Source organism: Mesoplodon densirostris, chromosome 19 (assembly GCF_025265405.1).
Source record: "Mesoplodon densirostris isolate mMesDen1 chromosome 19, mMesDen1 primary haplotype, whole genome shotgun sequence".
Classification (NCBI taxonomy): domain Eukaryota; kingdom Metazoa; phylum Chordata; class Mammalia; order Artiodactyla; family Ziphiidae; genus Mesoplodon; species Mesoplodon densirostris.
In genome coordinates this window covers 34,642,573-34,661,774 of record NC_082679.1, presented here as the reverse complement: position 1 = coordinate 34,661,774, position 19,202 = coordinate 34,642,573, and the positions used below count along the sequence as shown (strand labels likewise).

Genomic DNA, 19,202 nt, shown 5'->3' with positions numbered 1-19,202 from the left:
GATATCTCACAACTAGTGGTGAAATGGAGAAGGACCCTATGGTCCTTGCCCAACCCCCTGCCCATGTCCTCAGTCTGCCTTTTGTCTGTAGAAAATCTTTCACCAAAGAATGAGTTTAAATCATTCATAAAATAGTTTAGCCATTAAGCAAAGTCCAAGGACCTTTAGTCGCTCCTCAAGGGCTATAGATATTCTGAGCCATAGCCTTTGAGCTGTCTTATAGATATGGAAACCCTCAAGAGGTGGAAGAAGTTAACTACATGATGACCAGACTGTTGCCATGACATAAGCTGTCACAATTCTGAGAACCGACCTCAAAGAAATGGGAAACAAACCAGCCCTGAAACTAAAGACTAACTGTACTTAAAGCAATCAAGATGATGCTGATCAGACCACTGCATGACCAATTTCAAGTTGAATGTCAGAGCTGACTGTACTGTTTGTGCATGTACACCCCCCCCCCACCGTCTATAAAAACTCTTGTCCACTGATTGTCGGGGGGGAGTTGACCTTTGGTCTGCGCCCCCCACCCCAACCCTGCCACCAGTTGCTGGCCTCTGAAATAAAGCAAAGTTTCCTTTCTACCAACCTTGCCTCTTTCTTTATTGGCTTTTGAGCAGTGACCCGCAGTTTTGGTAACAGTTTTGTGCCACCCAACGTGAGGCTGCACTCTCACGACATTTGGCTCCCGGTTTTCCAGAATAGAGCTGCTGGCCATGACGATGCACCAAGATGGTTGTGATGAGCCAGCTGCTTGTGTCTAGCTGGCCCCGAAAGGGGGGTGCGGGGGGACGTTCCGAGCAGCTGCCAAAACCATTTGTTTTGGGGATCTTCCCTGTTTCCCCCCTGCTCAGCACTGGCTGCCAACTGACTCTTTTTTTTTTTTTTTTTTTGAACTTTAAAGATCAGATTTATTTGGAGAAAACAAAAAACCCCACAACCTAAAGGATGGGATTTTACATCTCAAGACATCTCCCAGGTATTAAGTCTACAGATTACAAATCATTTTCATAGAAGATATTTTTGTACAAATTTTACACGTATTGAGGAGCGGGTCATAAATCCCTGTTTGTTTTAACAGGGTGGCAGGGTAGAGGAATGGGGGAAAAAAACAGCTTTTTTGGACACATCTATTTGGAAGCAGACATGAAGAGGGCAAACCCTACTTTTTCATCATCTATAGCAAATGGTTAAAAAAAAATACCCTCTCAACCTTGGGTATCTCTAAAAGCCACTTCCTAGCTACTACCCACTCCAAGCCAATTATTTAAAGTTACTTCACTTGGTATGTCTTTTATGTCCACTGGGTAAATGATTCATTATGCTCACTGCTGCAGCACTCATAAACCAACACCCCTGCACGGCTGTAAAGGGTCTAACCTAGGACTGATGCAAGAAGAGACCAAGATGTCTTTTCTCTGCAGGTACCAATATTGCCTGTAAGGACACCATCTGTTGAGCTGACAGTATCAAGGTGCACATAAAAGCAGGCAAGTAAAGCTACTGTGTTGCAAGAGAAGCCAGGACCTTGTGAAATGTTCTTCTCCATTATCATTTATTCTCTCAAGGGGATGCTAAAAAAACAGAACCAAAAAAACCACACATTGGTCTAAGCCACATTATAAATCCAAACATTGGTGTGGGATTTCACTTGGAGAGAAGGAAACTTGTTTTTTAAAAAGCCCCTCAAACCCCAATCAAGTTTGTAAGAAAGGCTCCTAATTTTACCACCCTCGCTCACCACCTAAGACTGGTAATTCTAAAGTTTTCTGAGGTGTAGAAGGGGTCAAAGCAGCAGGAGCACGAATGGCTGGAGGGAAGGAGCATCAAAACACGAAGGAGCCAAGATCTGCTTGAGAAAAAGCAGTGATGCTTCCTCACCGGACAGCTCCCAGGGGCTCTAGAGAATGCTTAGGAGGTCAAGTATGTGACTTAAGCAGAAGCTGCCTGTGGGAAGGTAACAGGAAAGAGTAGCATGAACGTAAGACAATGCAAGAGTCTAAATTTTTAAAGCTTCAAGATTTCAACAGAATGTGGATATATTTGAACTTTCAGAAGGGATAGTGTTTAAGAAAGGGTGAAACCAGGACACATAAAAGACCTGGGAATTCCCACAACCCCTAAGTGCTTCCTGCTCCAGGAGGTAAATGATTATGTGTTTACTGGAGGTCATACCATTTTCCCTGTTACTGGCGCAAAATAATTCATCAAATCCCCAAGCTTCTTTTCAAATCATGATTTCCCCATTTACTTTGGTCACCAAACAGTCCTATTCTTCAGTGGCCTGTAGACTCACTTCCACCTACCCCCCTGGGGGGCACAAATGAAGGAACTCCCCCTTAGGCTGGCCCCAGTAACTCAGAGTTAAGTAAGAGGTGGGGCTGGCAGCCTCCTGGAGACTAAAACAACATCAGAGACTAAACCTACCTTGCCAAGAACGGAGAATTTATTCAGATACTGTTTGCTAATTCATGTATGCCCCAACAGGGTAAGAGTTAAAGGTAGAAACCTCACACTCTTCCTCATACCTGCCTGCTGCCCAACCAGGTTCCAGACACTGCATCACTGTCACTGCCAACTTGCTAAACGGAGGCCCCTAGGCACTAATCACACAGGCAACTGCACGCGTCATACAAATGCACCACAACTTTAAACTTACAGCATTAAAAGCTGTACGTCTCTCTGGCTACATTGGTGATTCTCCAGTTAGTTCAATATTTTAAAGGCTGCAGCAGCATGCAAAAGAATTTCATTTTGTTTCTTTAAAAAAAAAAAAAAGTTAAGAAAGGTATCCAGGAGATGGTGAGTTTTATTTTGTCTTGTCTGGATAGAGGTTTGATTTGCTCTCGAATGTTCCAGGGTGGTGAGAGACTAGGAGAAAGCACAGAATGCAGGTCTATTCGGTGTAATCTTCTCCCTCATTTTCATCTTCACCATCAACGGCAAGAGCAGCATACGTGCTTGCAGAACTGAACTTAGAGGCTGGATTTTCTTCAGCTTTCTTTGGCTCAGGTGCAGATCTGGAGTCTTGATCCTTTTTGCCATCTTTCCTATCTGACTCCTTCCAGTGGTCTTTGTTCCCTCCATCTCCTGGACCACGGCTGGAATTTCCACTTTGGCCTTTTGGGGCACTCACCCCATCTACTTTATTTTCATCTTTCCTTACTGGTCCTTCCTCAGATGGTTGAGCTGGAACTACTTTCCCTCCACCACTTGTAGGGGACTGCTGCTCTGTGTCTGAGCTCTGAGATCGAGCAGGAGGGTTAGAACTTCGCTTCACCCAAGCATTCTCCTTTGGTGGAGGGGCTGGCATTACCTTTAGAGGCTGTTCAGGTTTGGGAGGCTTAGAAGTTGGAGACTGACAGTCTTCCTCTTTATTGGGTGTTTCATTTTCTAGAGACTTCTCACTCTCTCTCCTTCGTGAATTTCTGCCAGATGTGGCTGAGGTCCCCGATTGTGATGACTCACTTCCTGTCCTCGATCGTTCCCGTTCCTGAGTTTCTTCACTTCGCCAGCTTGGGTGTCTCTCCCGAGGCCGTCGTTCTAGTTTTGGCTCATCCAACTGACGCTGCAGTTTCTCCTGTTCCTTCTGTAGCCGCTCTTCTACTTCTCGTTCTCTAGCAGCTGTGTCAACAGGCTTGGCCCCTCCAAAGATAGAGGCTGCTCGACTGGACTGGGATGTGCTAGCAGAGGAATCATCTTCCTTAGGAGTACTCCGAGGCTTTAGGTTCAGTTTGGGTCTTTGGGGGGGACCTCTATCATCACGCCTATAATCATCCCGAGAGTAATCGTCTCTGGAGCTCCATGACCGGTCATCTCGTCTCTCATATCTGTCTTCATAGCGGTCCCCACCTCCTCTGTAGTCGTCATCCCTACGGTACCCACTACCAAATGCTCTTCTGCCACTGCCTATCCTGGAATCGTAGCCTCTATCATAGTCTCTGCTGCCTCGGTCATCATAGCGATCTCGGCCCCCGTATCGATCCATGTCCCGGCGTGGGCCATCACGGTAACTGTCCCGATACCCATCACGATATCGGTCTGAATCGTAACGATCTCGAAACTTGTCTCCAAAGCTATCATCACCTCTTCTAGGTGGGTAGTCATCAAAGCTGTCTGTAGCAGGACGGGCCCTCCAGTCTGTATCTGTTTTGTCAGAATCCCGATTTCTATCTCGGCCAAAAGAACGATCATCCCTGTCTTTATCCTGTGCTTGATCAGCAACGTCCACTCGAATTCTCCTGTTACCTAGAGACTCTTCACTGAGGCTCAGGGCAGTGAACAAGGAATCCAGGTCCTCAAACTCAGCATAACCAAAACCTTTCAACCTCTCAGGATTGCTGGGTTCACGTGGTAAACGCACTGCACTGATATTTAATCCTCTAAAGAATTCCTTAATGGAGTCTTCTGTCACATCATAGGGCAGGTTCCCTAGAAAAGCAGTGTAGGGTGGTGATTTGGGAAGACGGCTCCGGTCAATATTGGGTTCCCGAGCAGCCCGTGGAGCAGTGGGCAGGATGGAACGGTCAATTGGAGGTGCCCTATACACATCATCATCATTACTATGCCAAGTGGTTGAAACATCTCCTTCTAGGTCATCTGTTTCATCAGCCCAGCTGACTGGTTTGGGGACATAGGTGCTTCCTCCACCAGTCCCTCCATCCTCAGCCAGGAAGTCTGTTAGGGAGATGGTCTTCCCCTTCTTATTCTTCTTTTTTGCTGAGGCCGCCATGTTGGGAGAGGGAAAGAGAACGCAAAAGCTGCCAACTGACTCTTTTCCTTGGTGGAATGGAAACATGCATCTGGACGAGCTGACGAACTCCAAGACCGAGTAAGTCCATCAGTGTGCACCCGGGCAAACTTCTCTTTTGAGCATGAAGTGCTATTTGGGCATTTTACCGGTTGGTTCTGACGTGTGTCTGACGTCGAGGACCATTTGTGTTGGGGAAATGTTCGTTTGGGACTCTGTATGGGTCATCCTCCGTACCGGATGACCTCCGTATCGGTCATCCAGTTCTGTCTTCTGGTGTGTGAATGTATATTCCATTTGTGTGATTGGTATCTTTGCTGTCTTTTGTAAAATGGGAAATTCAGGTTCAATTCATTAGAAAAATTTTAGCTATGAAATTGTGACTAAAGAAAAAGAAAGATGATTTTTTTAAAAACAATATATGGCAACAGTATTCTTCAGACTCCAGAGAAAATTTGTTAAGATGAATCTCTTTTGAAACTCTAAAACTGGTTCTTTTTGTATATGCAGTTAAAAAAAGCTAGCTTGAAAAAATACTGTTTTCAGAATTCTGACCCTGAGAGGACAAAAATATGCCCAAAAGAAAGCTTGAATTTAACTCTTATCATGTCCTTAAAATACAAACGCAGCCCACCAGTTCAATGACTTATTTCTTGGTTTTGCTAGGTCTTTTAAAGGTTAAAAATTGTAATATGTAATTAAAGCTACTAAAATGATATGGGAAACATTTCAGTGTGTAAAGCAAGTAAGATATGTGTTGCTGGTGAGAGAAGGTATAAAGACTGGAGATATTTTTACTGAGGAAGAAAAGAATAATTTTGTCCTAGAGCTGCTTGCTTATGTGTGGGGAAAATAAGGGACAAATTAATATGGATCCAGAAAGTGATAAAATGTTTGTGAAAAAGGAACTTTGAGAAGAAAATTTTGTACGTTGTCAGGATTAAGATTACATTGAATTTAATTAGATAAATGAATTTTGTTATTAATAGTAAGCTGGTACAAGACTGGAATTTGGTTTTCTCTCTCTGTTAAGAGAACAAAGTTTTCCTGGAATATTGAACTGCTTTTGCTAACAGATTATAAGTTTCTTCTCTAGCTAACTTTGAGCATTCCAGAAGGCCCTGAGGCATCTCAGAAGAAATATTAAGGTAACTAGGATTATTTGGTACATTAAATTACATGGAAACATTGTCAAATAATAATGATAAGCATTCTTAGTTTATACTGTATGGGTAAATATCATTAATATAAGTGTTCTAGAAGTTACATGAAGTTTCTAAAATTTGAATATGTTTTCAGTCATACTTCTAGTTATAAACTGTCTAGTGAAGTTGTCACAGAGTATAACTACTTATGATGTGTGTCACTGCTGGCTTTAAGTCTACTGCTTGAAGCACACATAGAATGTGCCTCCGAAATGAAGCAAACTTTCCTTTCCATCAACCTTGCCTCTCTGTTGGCTTCTGAGTGGCGAGCAGCCGGACCCCTGCTTTTGGTAACAGTGGCACCACGGTAGAAGGGGGATGTGTAGCCTGGTGGTTAAGGGAGTAAGTGTAGCCCTATGGCAGGCAGAACAGGGTTTATACCCTGGATCTGCTCTACCCCAAGTTGGAGAGGTTAGTTACTCTCCATCTCAGTTTCTTTATTTTAAAATTAGGCTTAATGAGTTCAATGGGTTTGGGGAGGATTAAATGAGATGAGGCATGACAAGGAGCTATTAAAGGACCTGCCATGTAATGACTGTTCCAAACGTGGCTGCCATCACTAGTATGCTGCAGGATACTCTGACCAATAAAGAAAATCTGGAAGACTCTATTATTTCCTGCATCAAGCTCTTAATGTCTTTAGTAGTTGTTTTCAGAGTTTATAGAGGAATTAGATGACACTCAGATCACTGATGTCTCACAGTTCTTGGATCAGTCATGGACCTGGCAGAAAACAGAATTTCCTCCAAAAGGATTTAACTAGGAAGGAGTTCTAGGAAGGGACTATTTACAGAGGTGTGGGAAGAGTTAAGGGACCGGTAAAGGATGTTGAGGCCTCTAGGTATCAGTAACAGTGGGAAGGAGGAAGAAGTAAGAGGAAAAAAGAAAATGACTAGAATCAGGGAGACTTGGAGCCATAGAGGAGAGGTAACTGTTGTCAGTGGCACAGCTCTGCAGCTGGGGAAACCAGGAAGAAATACCCTGACCTTTTCACCTCTCACCAGCTGATCTCCTGTGGGTGCCTCTCATTGGCTGCCTCTCACTGGAAGCCAGAGGACAAGGAATAGGCGTGATGCAGACCGTAGGGATCAGATCCTGGGAAGCACGACGGGGGTGGTGGTGGCAAAGAATGGATCCTTGGAAGCAAATGGAAATGAGAGCCGCCAGCAAACACAGGCACATCTGGGAGATACTGCGGGTTCTGTCCAGACCAGACCATCGCGCTATAGCAAATATCGCAATAAAGCTAGTGGAACGAATTTTTTGGTTTCCCAGTGCATATAAAAGTTATGATTCCACTATGCTCTAGTTTATTAAGTGGGCAATAGCATTATGTCTAAAAAATATGTACATAACTTAATTACAAATAACACTTTTGGCACTGATAGACTTGCTTGATGCAGTGTTGCCACAAGCCTTCAATTTGTAAAAATCCATTATCTCTGAAGTGCAATAAAGCAAAGTGCAATAAAATGAGGTATGCCTGTACCGTGTTTATCTGTCCTTAGTGTGATTTTTGGTTTCTAGCATAGGCTTTTAAGAATTGCTATAGGATTGTCTATTTTTTTGTCTGTTATTTCCTCACCTCTCTGGTGAAATTGTAAGTTCATCGACGGCAAAGATTATGGCTTATTTCTCTTCCAGTCTCACAAAGCTTAGCACAAGGCAAAAATCAATGCTGGCAATAAATAACTACTTATCTGATTGATGGGAATAATAATAATAGTCATTATTATTATAGCAGACACAGCAATTACCATGTATTATGTGCAAGTACTTAACATATTTTAACAGATTTAATCCTCACAACAACCCTAGAGAAGGTATTATTATTACCCCCCATATTGCAGATGAGGAAACTGAGTCCAGAGTGGTTAAGGAGGAACTAAATAACCAATATGCTTCTTCTCAATGTCTCTGTAGAGAGAGAATTGCTTTCATCAAAGACTCCAAAAACACAGAAGACAAAGGATAAGATAGAAACTTAGGGTGGAGTGAGCTGGGTAGGTCTTAGAACTTCCTTTTTCACTAGGGCAGGGGTTCCTAGTCTTCTCTGTGAACATTTTGGGTGGTGAGTGAGTTACGATTTTAGGTGTTTATGTGACATTGAACTGGATGGAGAGAGAGCCATTCCTTTTCAGTTCTCTCTCTTTTTGTTTTAGTAATAAAGTATTTTTTAAATTGAAGTATAGTTGATGTATAATATTATATGCTACAGGTGTACAATATAGTGATTCATAATTTTTAAAGGTTATATTCCTTTTATAGTTATTATAAAATATTGGCCATATTCTTTTCACTTCTCATTTAATCCTTCTGATTATACTAAGAAGAAAGTCTCAGACGGGTGCTAGTCTTTAACACCCAACACCTGCAAAATCTTACTTTTTACAAAGAAGGCAGACTCAGACTCAGAGCCTTTGCAGGCAGCATGGTATCTACCTGGAATTTTAAACATTAATTTTTTTGTTGTATTTTATGATAGGTGATATTTATTTTCCCTTTTTAATAGTGAAATAAAATTTTCTTTAAAACAGTGTTTATTTACATTAAAAGGAAACTGTGTTTCAGATGTAGAAAACAAACTTATGGTTACCAAGGGGGAAAATGGTGGGGGAGGGATAAACTGGGAGATTGGGATTGACATATGCACACTGCTATATATAAAATAGATAGCTAATAAGAACCTACTGTATAACACAGGGAACTCTACTCAATACTCTGTAATGACCTGTATGGGAAAAGAATCTAAAAAAGAAGTGGATTTATGTATATGTATAACTGATTCACTTTGCTGTACAGCAGAAACTAACATAACATTGTAAATCAGCTATACTCCAATAAAAATTAATTAAAAAAGAAAGTGCCTTTAATGAAAAATATTAGATAACTAATAATGTAGGTGCTATGCTGAATGTAAGTGTTATTCCATTTAGGCAAAATTTTGGAAGTTTGTGTGAATGCTGAAGTTTGGGAAATACTTGCTTTAGGGAAAGAGACTCTAGGTGTGGGCAAATTGCATTACAAGCTCTGGGACCCTCTAGCTTGATGAACATTGTGCTGGGATAATAGGTAAATTTATTTCCTTTCACTATCTTCTCATTTTTGCTTACTTCCTAGATAGATTAAAGGAAATAGGAGTAAATAAACTCCTTCTGTCCTAAATGCTGAGGGCCACATCAGGTCAATTCATAGAAATCTCAAACACTTTTGTCAAAGACTGTTTTGTAGGATGAAAAATGTCCCCCAAAGATATCAGTAAATCCCCGGGACTTGTAAATGTTAACTTATATGGCAAAGACTTTGAAGATTTGATTAAGTTAAGGATTTTGAGGTGGGGAGATTGCCCTGGATTATCTGTGTGGGCCCTAACTGCACGTACAAGTGTCCTTAGAAGAGAGAGGCAGAGGGAGATTTGTTACACACAGAGGAGAAGGTGATGTGGAAATAGAGCAGAGACAGACCTGAACATGCTGGCCTAGAAGATGAGAGTGATGTAGCAAAAAACCAAGGAATGTTGGCAGTCACCAGGAGATGGAGGAAGCAAGGAACAGACCCTTTCCTAGAGCTTCTGGAGGGAGCACAGCTCTGCAGACACCTTGATTTCTGCGCAGTGATGTAGATTTCAGACTTTTGGCCTCCAGAACTGTTAAAGAATAAATTTCTGTTATTTTAAGCTATGACATGTTTGGTAATCTGTTTCCACAGGAGATGAATCTGTTGCCATAGGAAACGAATACAAAGCTAGCAGCAGGAGCAGAGTGACCAAGGTACCCTGGCTACAGTGGTAAAGGACCTCGAAGACTTCTTTTCATTCTTGCCTAAGGCTCTTAAGACTCAAAGTCCCAGGTGTGAATGATGGATGGAGTTGAGCTTAGGTCATGTGCCTCCCACTCTCCCTCATCCCCACGGTCTCAGGCTGTGGAGAAGAAGGAACTGGACCTTCAGTTTAAGTAATCCTCAAGAACCACCCTCCTGTGAAGACTGTAGCCAACATCAGAGAGGTCTATCCTCCAATGAAATTGCAGAAGTTTTAGAAAGAGGGAAAGGATGCTGAGCAGTCTCTAAATTACAAACATCTATTTACAGATACTATTATAACTATTCTTATATTGATAGTAGTTTATAATTACGAACTCTAAATTCAGTAGACAAACAGAGAAGAAGGGATATCAGGACTAGAATAGGCAGGAAAAACTTCATAGAAATGATGCTACTTGAGATCTGGGTCCTGAGGCATGACCTAGCTTTGGGGGGCAGAGAGAAGAGATGAAGTTATCTCAGTAAAAATACAGTGATCAAGGACTTAGGGGGGAAGGAGCGTTATGTGTCTTAAGGATTTTGGCCAGAATACACATCCTATGGGTCTTTATCTTTTCTTTTGGAGCTTCCTGGAGCACTCTTTTTCTCAGAGGTGGTAAAAATAACATGGAATGTTTGCAATGTATTTTTTCTCTTTTCCTTTTGCATATCTCCTCATGGCATTCAGAAATGGACAGAGAAATGAAGAGATATAAGGATTAAGGAAGGAACTTCTTTGCTATCAGGGGTTTTCAAAAATCAAAATGATAAAAGGAAGAGAAAATTCAGTTGATTGATATACCAGTCCTGATATTTTGGTTTCTATTTCCTGTACAAAAGAGATGATCTAAGATTGCATGACATTCAGTTTTAAGTGACAAACAGGATTAGGAATCAAACAGACACATACCTACCAACCTGAAGTGCTTTTACGTGAGTAACAGAGCATTGCTGCATTTTGGAACCATCCACACCATTAAGGGAGAATTCTAGAAAGGCAATATGCTACATTAGCCCTAGAATCTGCCCAACTTTAATCATTCAAGGACCACCTTCAAGATTTTTACAATATCACATACCACTAGTACTATTATATTCTTAAAATTTAAAAAAATCGGCTAACTTTTCTTCTTTAGCAGTGATGGCAAATAAAAAACAATATCATATCTCAGGATTGGGGGATGGTGGAAATTTGTGTCAACCTTGAGGATCTAAAGATTGGTGATCCTATCATATTTCCTTTCAATTCATCAGTCTGGTCCCTGGGGAAAAAAGATGGATCCTGGAGGATGTCAGTAGATGTCCACAAACATAACCAAGTACTAGTCCCAACTGCAGCCACCATGACAGATGTACATCTTTCCTAGAGCCAAATATTATGGTTTCAGTTACATAGTATACAGCCATTAGTTTGGCAAATGTGTTCTTTTCATCTTAATTAGAAAATGGGATCAGAAATATTTTGCATTCATAAATAACAGGCAACAACATACATTTATAGTTTTGCCCCAGGGCTATTTAACTCTCCTGCCCCCTGTCATAATATAGTCTAAAAAGATCCAGACCATTTGGGCATCCTACACAATATCACATTGATTCACTATATTGATGATATTATGCTAATCAGATTGGATGAGCAAGAACTGGCTAGAATTCTGGAGGATGTGTTCCAGAGCATAAGAGGTAAAACCTATGAAAATTCTCTAACTCTCAGCTCCTTCAGCTGCAGAGAGCCACCTTGCCAGGAAAGCCCACAGATTATGGCAGGAGTATAAAGCATTTCAGCCCACTGTGGGACAGCTCTGATGGACCATGTATGTTCCAGAGTGCCCCGTGCTGTTGGCCCAGGCTGTAATGGAACTGCATTGCTGTATAACTTTCCTCTCTGCCCAGTCCTGCTTCTGGCCTCTTCTTTCCACAGATGTTGATCCCTGGAGTTCTTTGAGAGAAATAGAAATCTCTTGGAAATCTCGCAGTCCCTACTGTTTTTTTGTTTTGTTTTTTTCTAGTGGGGAAATGTGGACTCCTAACCCATGGAAATACTGAACCATCCAAATAACCAATGTTCAGAGATCCCGGGGAAACCATTTGGATGAGAAATTTCTCCTCAGTGATTGAACCTCATTTCAGACAAAATTTTTGGGATGAGGTCAGCTGATCAGGATTGGTGTCCTAACTGGGATTTGCTCTCAACAAAGTGATGATATGAGAGAAATTTATCTTTGGTGCTCAATAGCCAATCTGACTACATTTAACTTTCTGTGAAAACACAGCTAGTGCAGAGGCAAGGCATTGGAGCAGGATGTGAGTTCAAATCCTCACTCCTTTAGTTAGCAGCTGTATGACTGGGCAAGTTACTTTAATTCTTTATTTTAGTTCCCTCATTTGTAAAATGGGCAAATAAAACCTTCTTTAAAGGATTATAGGAATTAGAGAGTACATAAAACCCCTACAGTATCTGGTAAGGAATTACCTGTTGATAAATGATCATTTAAAAAAATATTTAATTTTAGCTCCTTCCTTCCATTTTTATATGTCCAGCCTATTATTTCAGGGAAGAAAGCAATTTGTTTAAAGCTTGTTCATTAAGATTTTAGGGATTTAACGTGTTCTTCCCAGGGAAATTGCACTTTTAAAAAAGAGGAGCTGGGATATCTGAATAAAGGAATGACATGCTGATGGTAGGCATTTTGGGGGACAGGGGCCCTTAGATGAAATCCTGTAAAGGAAAATGTTCCCCTTGCCTGGGTAAGGTTGACTTGCCCAGCTTTCAATGAAGAGGAAAGATAAAATTTTCCACTTAAGGAGGACTACCCTCCCATCCATGTTAAGAAGAGTTTGCCTACATCTTGCTTTTTCAAGTGGGACAACTAAAATATCTTCTAGCTATTTGTTCCAGTAGTTCAATATATATTCTTGGTTATATCAAATATTTGATATTTTAGGAAATCAGCCTTGTTAAATTAAAGTGGATAAGATGGCCTTTTAAGGTCACCTTGGTATGATCAAACATGATGCTGACATTTACAATCCATTTCCATTGCTTCTCACATGTTTCCTTGTCAGTTAAATCCAGACTCTTCAAATTTAAAGGCGTTTCAAATCTAATAATGCAATTATAAATATTGTACCAGAATTACTAACTGCCCCCTGATTTCCATGCAAGCTACAAAATCCTCATGGGTCCTATTCCTTCATTTAAAATAGTTTAAATGGTTTTATTACAATGTTACCTGCACAAGTATAGACAAGTTTACATATTAAATGTTGTATATACTCCTTAAATTTATGATTTTTGCTCATATAAAAACCAAAATAAGATTGCAAATTAAATAAAAAGGAAACTGTAAATTAAAAGACATATAACTGACAATATTAATTTAAGGTGATAGAAAACACGGTTTTGCAGAAACCACATCCTCACACATGGAATGCATTTGGGTCATGATGCTATGGTCAGTTTTTGTCAGGTGGGGATTCCTTCATGCTTGTAGGCTCAGTGATGACTCAGTTCTCGCATAAAGATGTTTCCATTCTAACGACTGTGGAACTTTCACACCACAATTTGCCATATCACCATTTGCTTTCATGTTGAAAGCATCTTTTAAGAATGAAGTCTGCTTTTACTCTTTCCTTGAAAGATCATTATTAACTCAGTGCCCAACTTAAGTGCAGAAATTGTATGGGGATAGTTAGGTCAAAGGAGGTTATCCAAATGATCCAGATATAAAATCTTAATATTTACAAATACTTATAAAATAAAACTAAAACTATTGTAGAGATATTTACTGAGTATATATCCACAGTACTCTTCATGAATCCATAGACCTCTTTTTAAGAAATACTCATTATAAATGTATTTACAAAACAGAAATAGACTCACAGACATAGAAAACAAACTTATGGTTACCAAAGGGGATAGTGGGGGGAGAGGGGGAGAGATAAATGAGGAGGTTGGGATTAACATATACACACTACTGTATATAAAAGACATAAACAACAGGGACCTATTGTATAGCACAGGGAACTATATTCACTAATTTGAAATAACCTATAAGGGAAAATAATTTGAAAAAAGTATATATATATAAACATATATATAACTGAATCACTTTGCTGTATACCTGAAACTAACACAACATTGTAAATTAACTATACTTCAATAAAAATTGGTTAAAAAAATGAAAAAATAAAGTTCCTTGGTGGTCCAGTGGTTAGGACTTGGCACTTCCACTGCAGTGGCCCGGATTCAATCCCTGGTCGGGGAACTAAGATCCCACAAGCTGTGTAGTATGGCCAAAAAAGAAAAAATTCAAAAAAGAAATACTCATAGGATGTAAATGAAACAAAATATAATAACATAGTTCTCAATTGAATATGCAGTGAGAAAAATATATGTAATTTCTTTTCTTTCATATTGCACTGGCTAGGACCTTTAGTACATGATAAGTATAAGGGAGTAACAGGTATTTTTGTTTCTTCCCCTCAAGAGACCACATGTATAATGTTTTAGCTTTAGATAGATATTTACAGTAGGTTTTTGACAGTAAGGAAGTTCTCTTTCTACTACAAGTTTGCTAAAAGTTTTTTCCCCCTGGTACTTATTTAGATTATCATATATTCTTATCTGTTAGTATGATGAATTATGTTAGTAGATTTTCTAATTTTTTAAAAATTTTAATTTTTATTGAAGTACAGTTGATTTACAATATCATGTTAGTTCCAGGTGTACAGCACAGTGATTCAGTTATATATATATATATATATATATATATATATACTTTTTGTATATATAAGTTCAATATATATGTCTGTATATTCATATGTATGAAGTTCATGTGTAGCCATGTTTACATGACCTTCATAAGTGATATTTTATGATAAGTTTCTTTTTCTGTGTGACTTATTTCACTTAGAATCATCGTACTCATTTTGCTGCTACTGGGCTTATGACATTGATTTCATGGCTGAGGGATACTCCATCGCACGTAAGTTCCACAATTTCTTTAACCATTTTTGTCTTTCCTGGGATATTTAAGGTGTACCGAGGTTGAGGTTCTTGTAAGCAGTGCAGCCCTAAATTTTGGGGTCGCTGTGTCTTATTCATTTTCAGTTTTCCCAAGGTATATTCCCTAGACTGGAAGTGCCCTTGGCTCTGTAGCTCTGTTGTTTACTTGTTTTAGGGAACACAATGCACTCCTCCAGAGAGGCAGTTGGCAATTTACATCCTGCCCATCAGCATAACAAGGCTCCCTGTTCTCCAGGGCCTGTCTTGCCTTTCTGGTTTTTACACATTTTTCGGATGTCCCTTTTGATCATTGGGAAGTGATACTTCTTTGTAGTGCAGATTTGCATTGCTCGCTTGCTTGCTTGGCCAAAAAGGGCGTATGCGTTTTCTCCTGAATATATATACACATATACATATATATATATATTTGCTTTAATCACACTCCATAGGTCCTGATTGGTAGTGTTTTTCATTGTAACTGAGTTTTTTTTTTTTTTTTTTGTCTGTGCCGCGCAGCATGCAGCATCTTAGTTCCCTGACCAGGGATCGAACCTACGTCCCCTGCAATGGCAGCATGGATTCTTAAACACTGGACCACCAGGGAAATCCCTCATTATTACTGAGATTTAATTTCCACTGTAATTTCTTACTTGGTCCATGAATTCATCATATTTATAAATGAACATTTCCAAGCATATAAGATTTTTATGGGTTTTTTTTTGTTATTGAATTTTAATTGTATTGTGTTGTCATCAAAGACTATGCTCTGTATAATATTACTCTGTTTCAATATCTACAGTACATTTCCTTATTTTATATAATCCCCCTCTGGAATGTGATTTTCATGAAGAAAGGAGTTTACTCTATTTTGCTATCATGTCTCCAATATCTAGAATGGTGTTTGGCATATAGCAGTAACTCAGCATTTGTTGAATGAAAAAAATGATTGATGCTGATAGTAATTCTAGTGATCAGAATCTATTTCTTCTAGGTGGCCTTTCTCGGCCACTTAGAAGATGATGCAAATTCCCATAGGCTCCAGTCCACACCCATAAACTTGGCTCCATGGCTTATATCCATATGTGTCTGAAAAACAGCGAAATGTCTTAAGTCAAAGTTCTGGAGACCTAACGTACAGCATAGTGACTATAGTTAATAATACTGTATTATGTACTGAAAATTTGCTAAGGGAGTAGATCTCAAGTGTTCTGACCACATACACACAAAATGGTAACTATAGGAGGTAATGGATATGTTAATTAGCTTGATTGTGATAATCATTTCACAATGTATACCTATATCAAAACATTACATTGTACAACTTAAATATATACAATTTTAATTTGTCAAAAACCAGGTACTCTATGTCTACTATGTCAAGAGGACTATGTCTACTTCCAAATTAATTTGATTCTGATCTGCCCACTCTCAGCACCTGGGTGTCGGTATGACCTCTGCTGCCCACAGATGAAGAGGCTGACCAAAGCAGAATTGGGAATTCTTATAAAAAGTTTTTGTTTCCTCTATATAATGTTCTCCACAAGCCAATATTCATGCACTCTGTCAAGCGGTTACAGACTAGAGACAGCTGGCCATTACTCAGCTTGGTGTATCAAATAGATATTTTTGAAAATATACAAGCTTTGAAAAATTTTATTCTTCAGACAACTTTGGCTTTGAAAACTCTGTATATCTTAAAAGCAGTTTCATAATGTCAGTAGTTTCCTGTGATTGATAGTTACAGCATACTGAGCTCACGGAGGCATTAAAAATGTGACATAGGAAAAAGGAAAGAAAGCACTTTACAATATTGGATTCTGTGGCAGTAAGTAATCTGCTCTTGGCTTTCCTTCTCTTTACAGAGTGTTCCCCCCCCTTCCTCTTCTGAAAGGTCTGTGTTTTATTACATTCTAGTTTTGGACATACTAATAAAACATATATTTTTCTATGCTTGCCAGAATCCTATTTCTCAACATAGAATTATTGGATAAGTGCTGTAATTCTGATTGTTTCTGGAATGCCAAAACCCCTAATTAAAATAACAGAAACAAAAAATTGTCAAGAGGTAGAGATACCCAGTTAGAACACTGACACTGACAGGTCTTTCCTGGGGGTGATGGGGATGTTTGTGTGTCGTATATTCTCACAAAGGAGGTGCTTCCATTACTGGGTGGGGTGGCTGAATGTAAGGGCTGAGTGATATGGAGAAACAGTGAGATCGCCTGAGGATCATTTTTGGAAACCCAGGGTGGTTATTCTTTCTGAACGTGGAAACAATTTATTATTTTCTCTAACTAGAGTGTCCTGTGACTAAGTTACAGTAGGATAGCTCTATAACAAATAGACCTCGGAATGTAATGCCTCATCACAGAAGTTTACTTCTTGATCACTAACTGTCTGGGATTGGTGTTCATGTTGACAGTGCAGCTCTCTTTGACAAACTCACTCAGGAACCCAGATTCCTTCCACCTTGTGGCTCTGCCATTCCCTAGACCAGGGGTTAGCAATTTGTCTTTTTCTTTGGATAAAGAACCAGATAGTAAATATTTTAGGCTTTGCATGCTACATGGTCTCTGTCACAATTACTTAACACTGCCCTTGTACCATGAAAGCAGCCATAGACAAGATGTAAATTAATGGGTGTGGCTGTTTTCCAATTAAACACGTTTTACAGAAAGAGGTGGCTGACTGGATTTGGCTCTTGGGACATAGTTTGCTGACCCCTGCACCAAAGCCCAGTCATTCTCTTGTTTATCTCGAAAGGAAAGGGAGGAGTTTTCCACGGGCCAAGCCTGGAAGTAAAACGTATTATTTCCTTTCATGCTCCATTGGCTTATGATAATACCAAATTGCCAGGGAGGTTGGGAAATGTTGTCTAGCTGTGTGCCCAGGAAGAAGAGGAAACCCACCTGTGAACAGGTGGCAATCTTTGCCACATCCAGCACAATAGAAAATCTGACAGTGGAATTCAAGGTCCATTCTCCAACTATCCTACCATGTCCTCAAACATAGGGCTCAAAAAGCATGGCTTTGTAAATCAGATAGACCTGGATTTGAGTCCTACCTGAGCCACTTTCTAGCTGTGTGCCCTTGGGTGATTTGTTTAATCAGTTGGTGTCTCACTTTTCTCTTCTGGAAAACATGGGTAATTATGGCTCCTCAGGTCACTGTGAATATTAAATAAAAGTGATGACTATACTTTAGAAGTATTGAATACTTTAGAAGTATTCAGTAAGTAGTAGCTATTATCCTTAATTTTGAACAATGGCTAACCCCACTTCCTGGTAGAGTATAATTTAATGCTTTGCTGTTGGGCGCAAATCCCTGCTCCACTGCTTACTAGCTGTGTAATTTTGTACAAATTACTTGACCTCTCTATACCTCAATTTCTTCATTTATAGAAATATGACAATAGCAATATCTATCTCCTAAGGTTATTGTGATGACTAAATGATCTAACACCTATGAAATCATAGGTGGCTAGACTTAATGATACTCGATATATGATATTAATAATAATAATAATAATAATAATTTTTTTTTGCGGTATGTGGGCCTCTCACTGTTGTGGCCTCTCCCCTTGTGGAGCACAGGCTCCGGACGCGCAGGCTCAGAGGCCATGTCTCACAGGCCTAGCTGCTCCGCGGCATGCGAGATCCTCCCGGACTGGGGCATGAACCTGTGTCCCCTGCATCGGCAGGCAGACTCTCAACCACTGCGCCACCAGGGAAGCCCAATAATTATTATTTTGATACACTGATCCCCAGCATCCAAAGGGGATACTAAAAATAAAAATCATCATTATGATAATATCCATACATTAAGGCATTCAGCAAATATTGAACACCTATGGGCCAAATTCTGGGCTAGGCCCTGAGGATACAAATAGTGAATAAGCCTGACACAGTTCCTGTCTTCATGAAGCCCACAATGAGTTTGCTAACAGATATCTTCTTTTTTGAGGAGTCTCTGCTGTGAACACTTTTAACCTGTTATCTAATTTTATCCTTTGCAATAACTCTGTGAAATTAGATATTATTGTCTTTATTTTACAGACAAGGTAAGAGGTTTAGAGAAGGTAAATAACTTGAGCAGGGTCACAGAGTGGTAAATAGTACAGATAGGATTTGAAACTATGTCCCTCAAACTCAAGTGCCAGTGTTCTTAACAGTCACGCTGGGCTGTCAGATCTGGCCACATAAAAGATTTGCCTGGCAAAATGCACACTGTTTAATGGGAAGGTGGGTTGAAGGCAGTGGGGAAGAGTGTGCTGTGATGGTGAGGGCGGCCTTTTGGCCTCTCTGGGAATTCAGTTCCATCTCTGGACCATTTATGACAGCATATGCCCTCTCTACTCGGATGACTTCAAACATCCCCCAGGATTAGAAACATGTAATCTTATCAACCAGGTTTGGTTCCTGTCTGTGGGAGAGCTGGG

General features: G+C 39.9%; 1 protein-coding gene across 1 annotated transcript; it reads right to left on the bottom strand.

The window, feature by feature from the left end:
* Window positions 1-889: 889 nt before the first annotated feature.
* Window positions 890-4,751, bottom strand: LOC132480384 (eukaryotic translation initiation factor 4B-like). The gene has a single exon (XM_060084566.1). It carries the CDS (start codon window positions 4,730-4,732, stop codon window positions 2,897-2,899), a length of 1,836 nt encoding a protein of 611 aa, XP_059940549.1. The 5' UTR covers window positions 4,733-4,751; the 3' UTR covers window positions 890-2,896.
* Between the last annotated feature and the right edge of the window lie 14,451 nt (window positions 4,752-19,202).

Coding starts and splice junctions, on each gene's coding strand:
- LOC132480384 (XM_060084566.1), bottom strand. CDS start 4,732: ATGGCGGCCTCAGCAAAAAAGAAGAATAAGAAGGGGAAGACCATCTCC.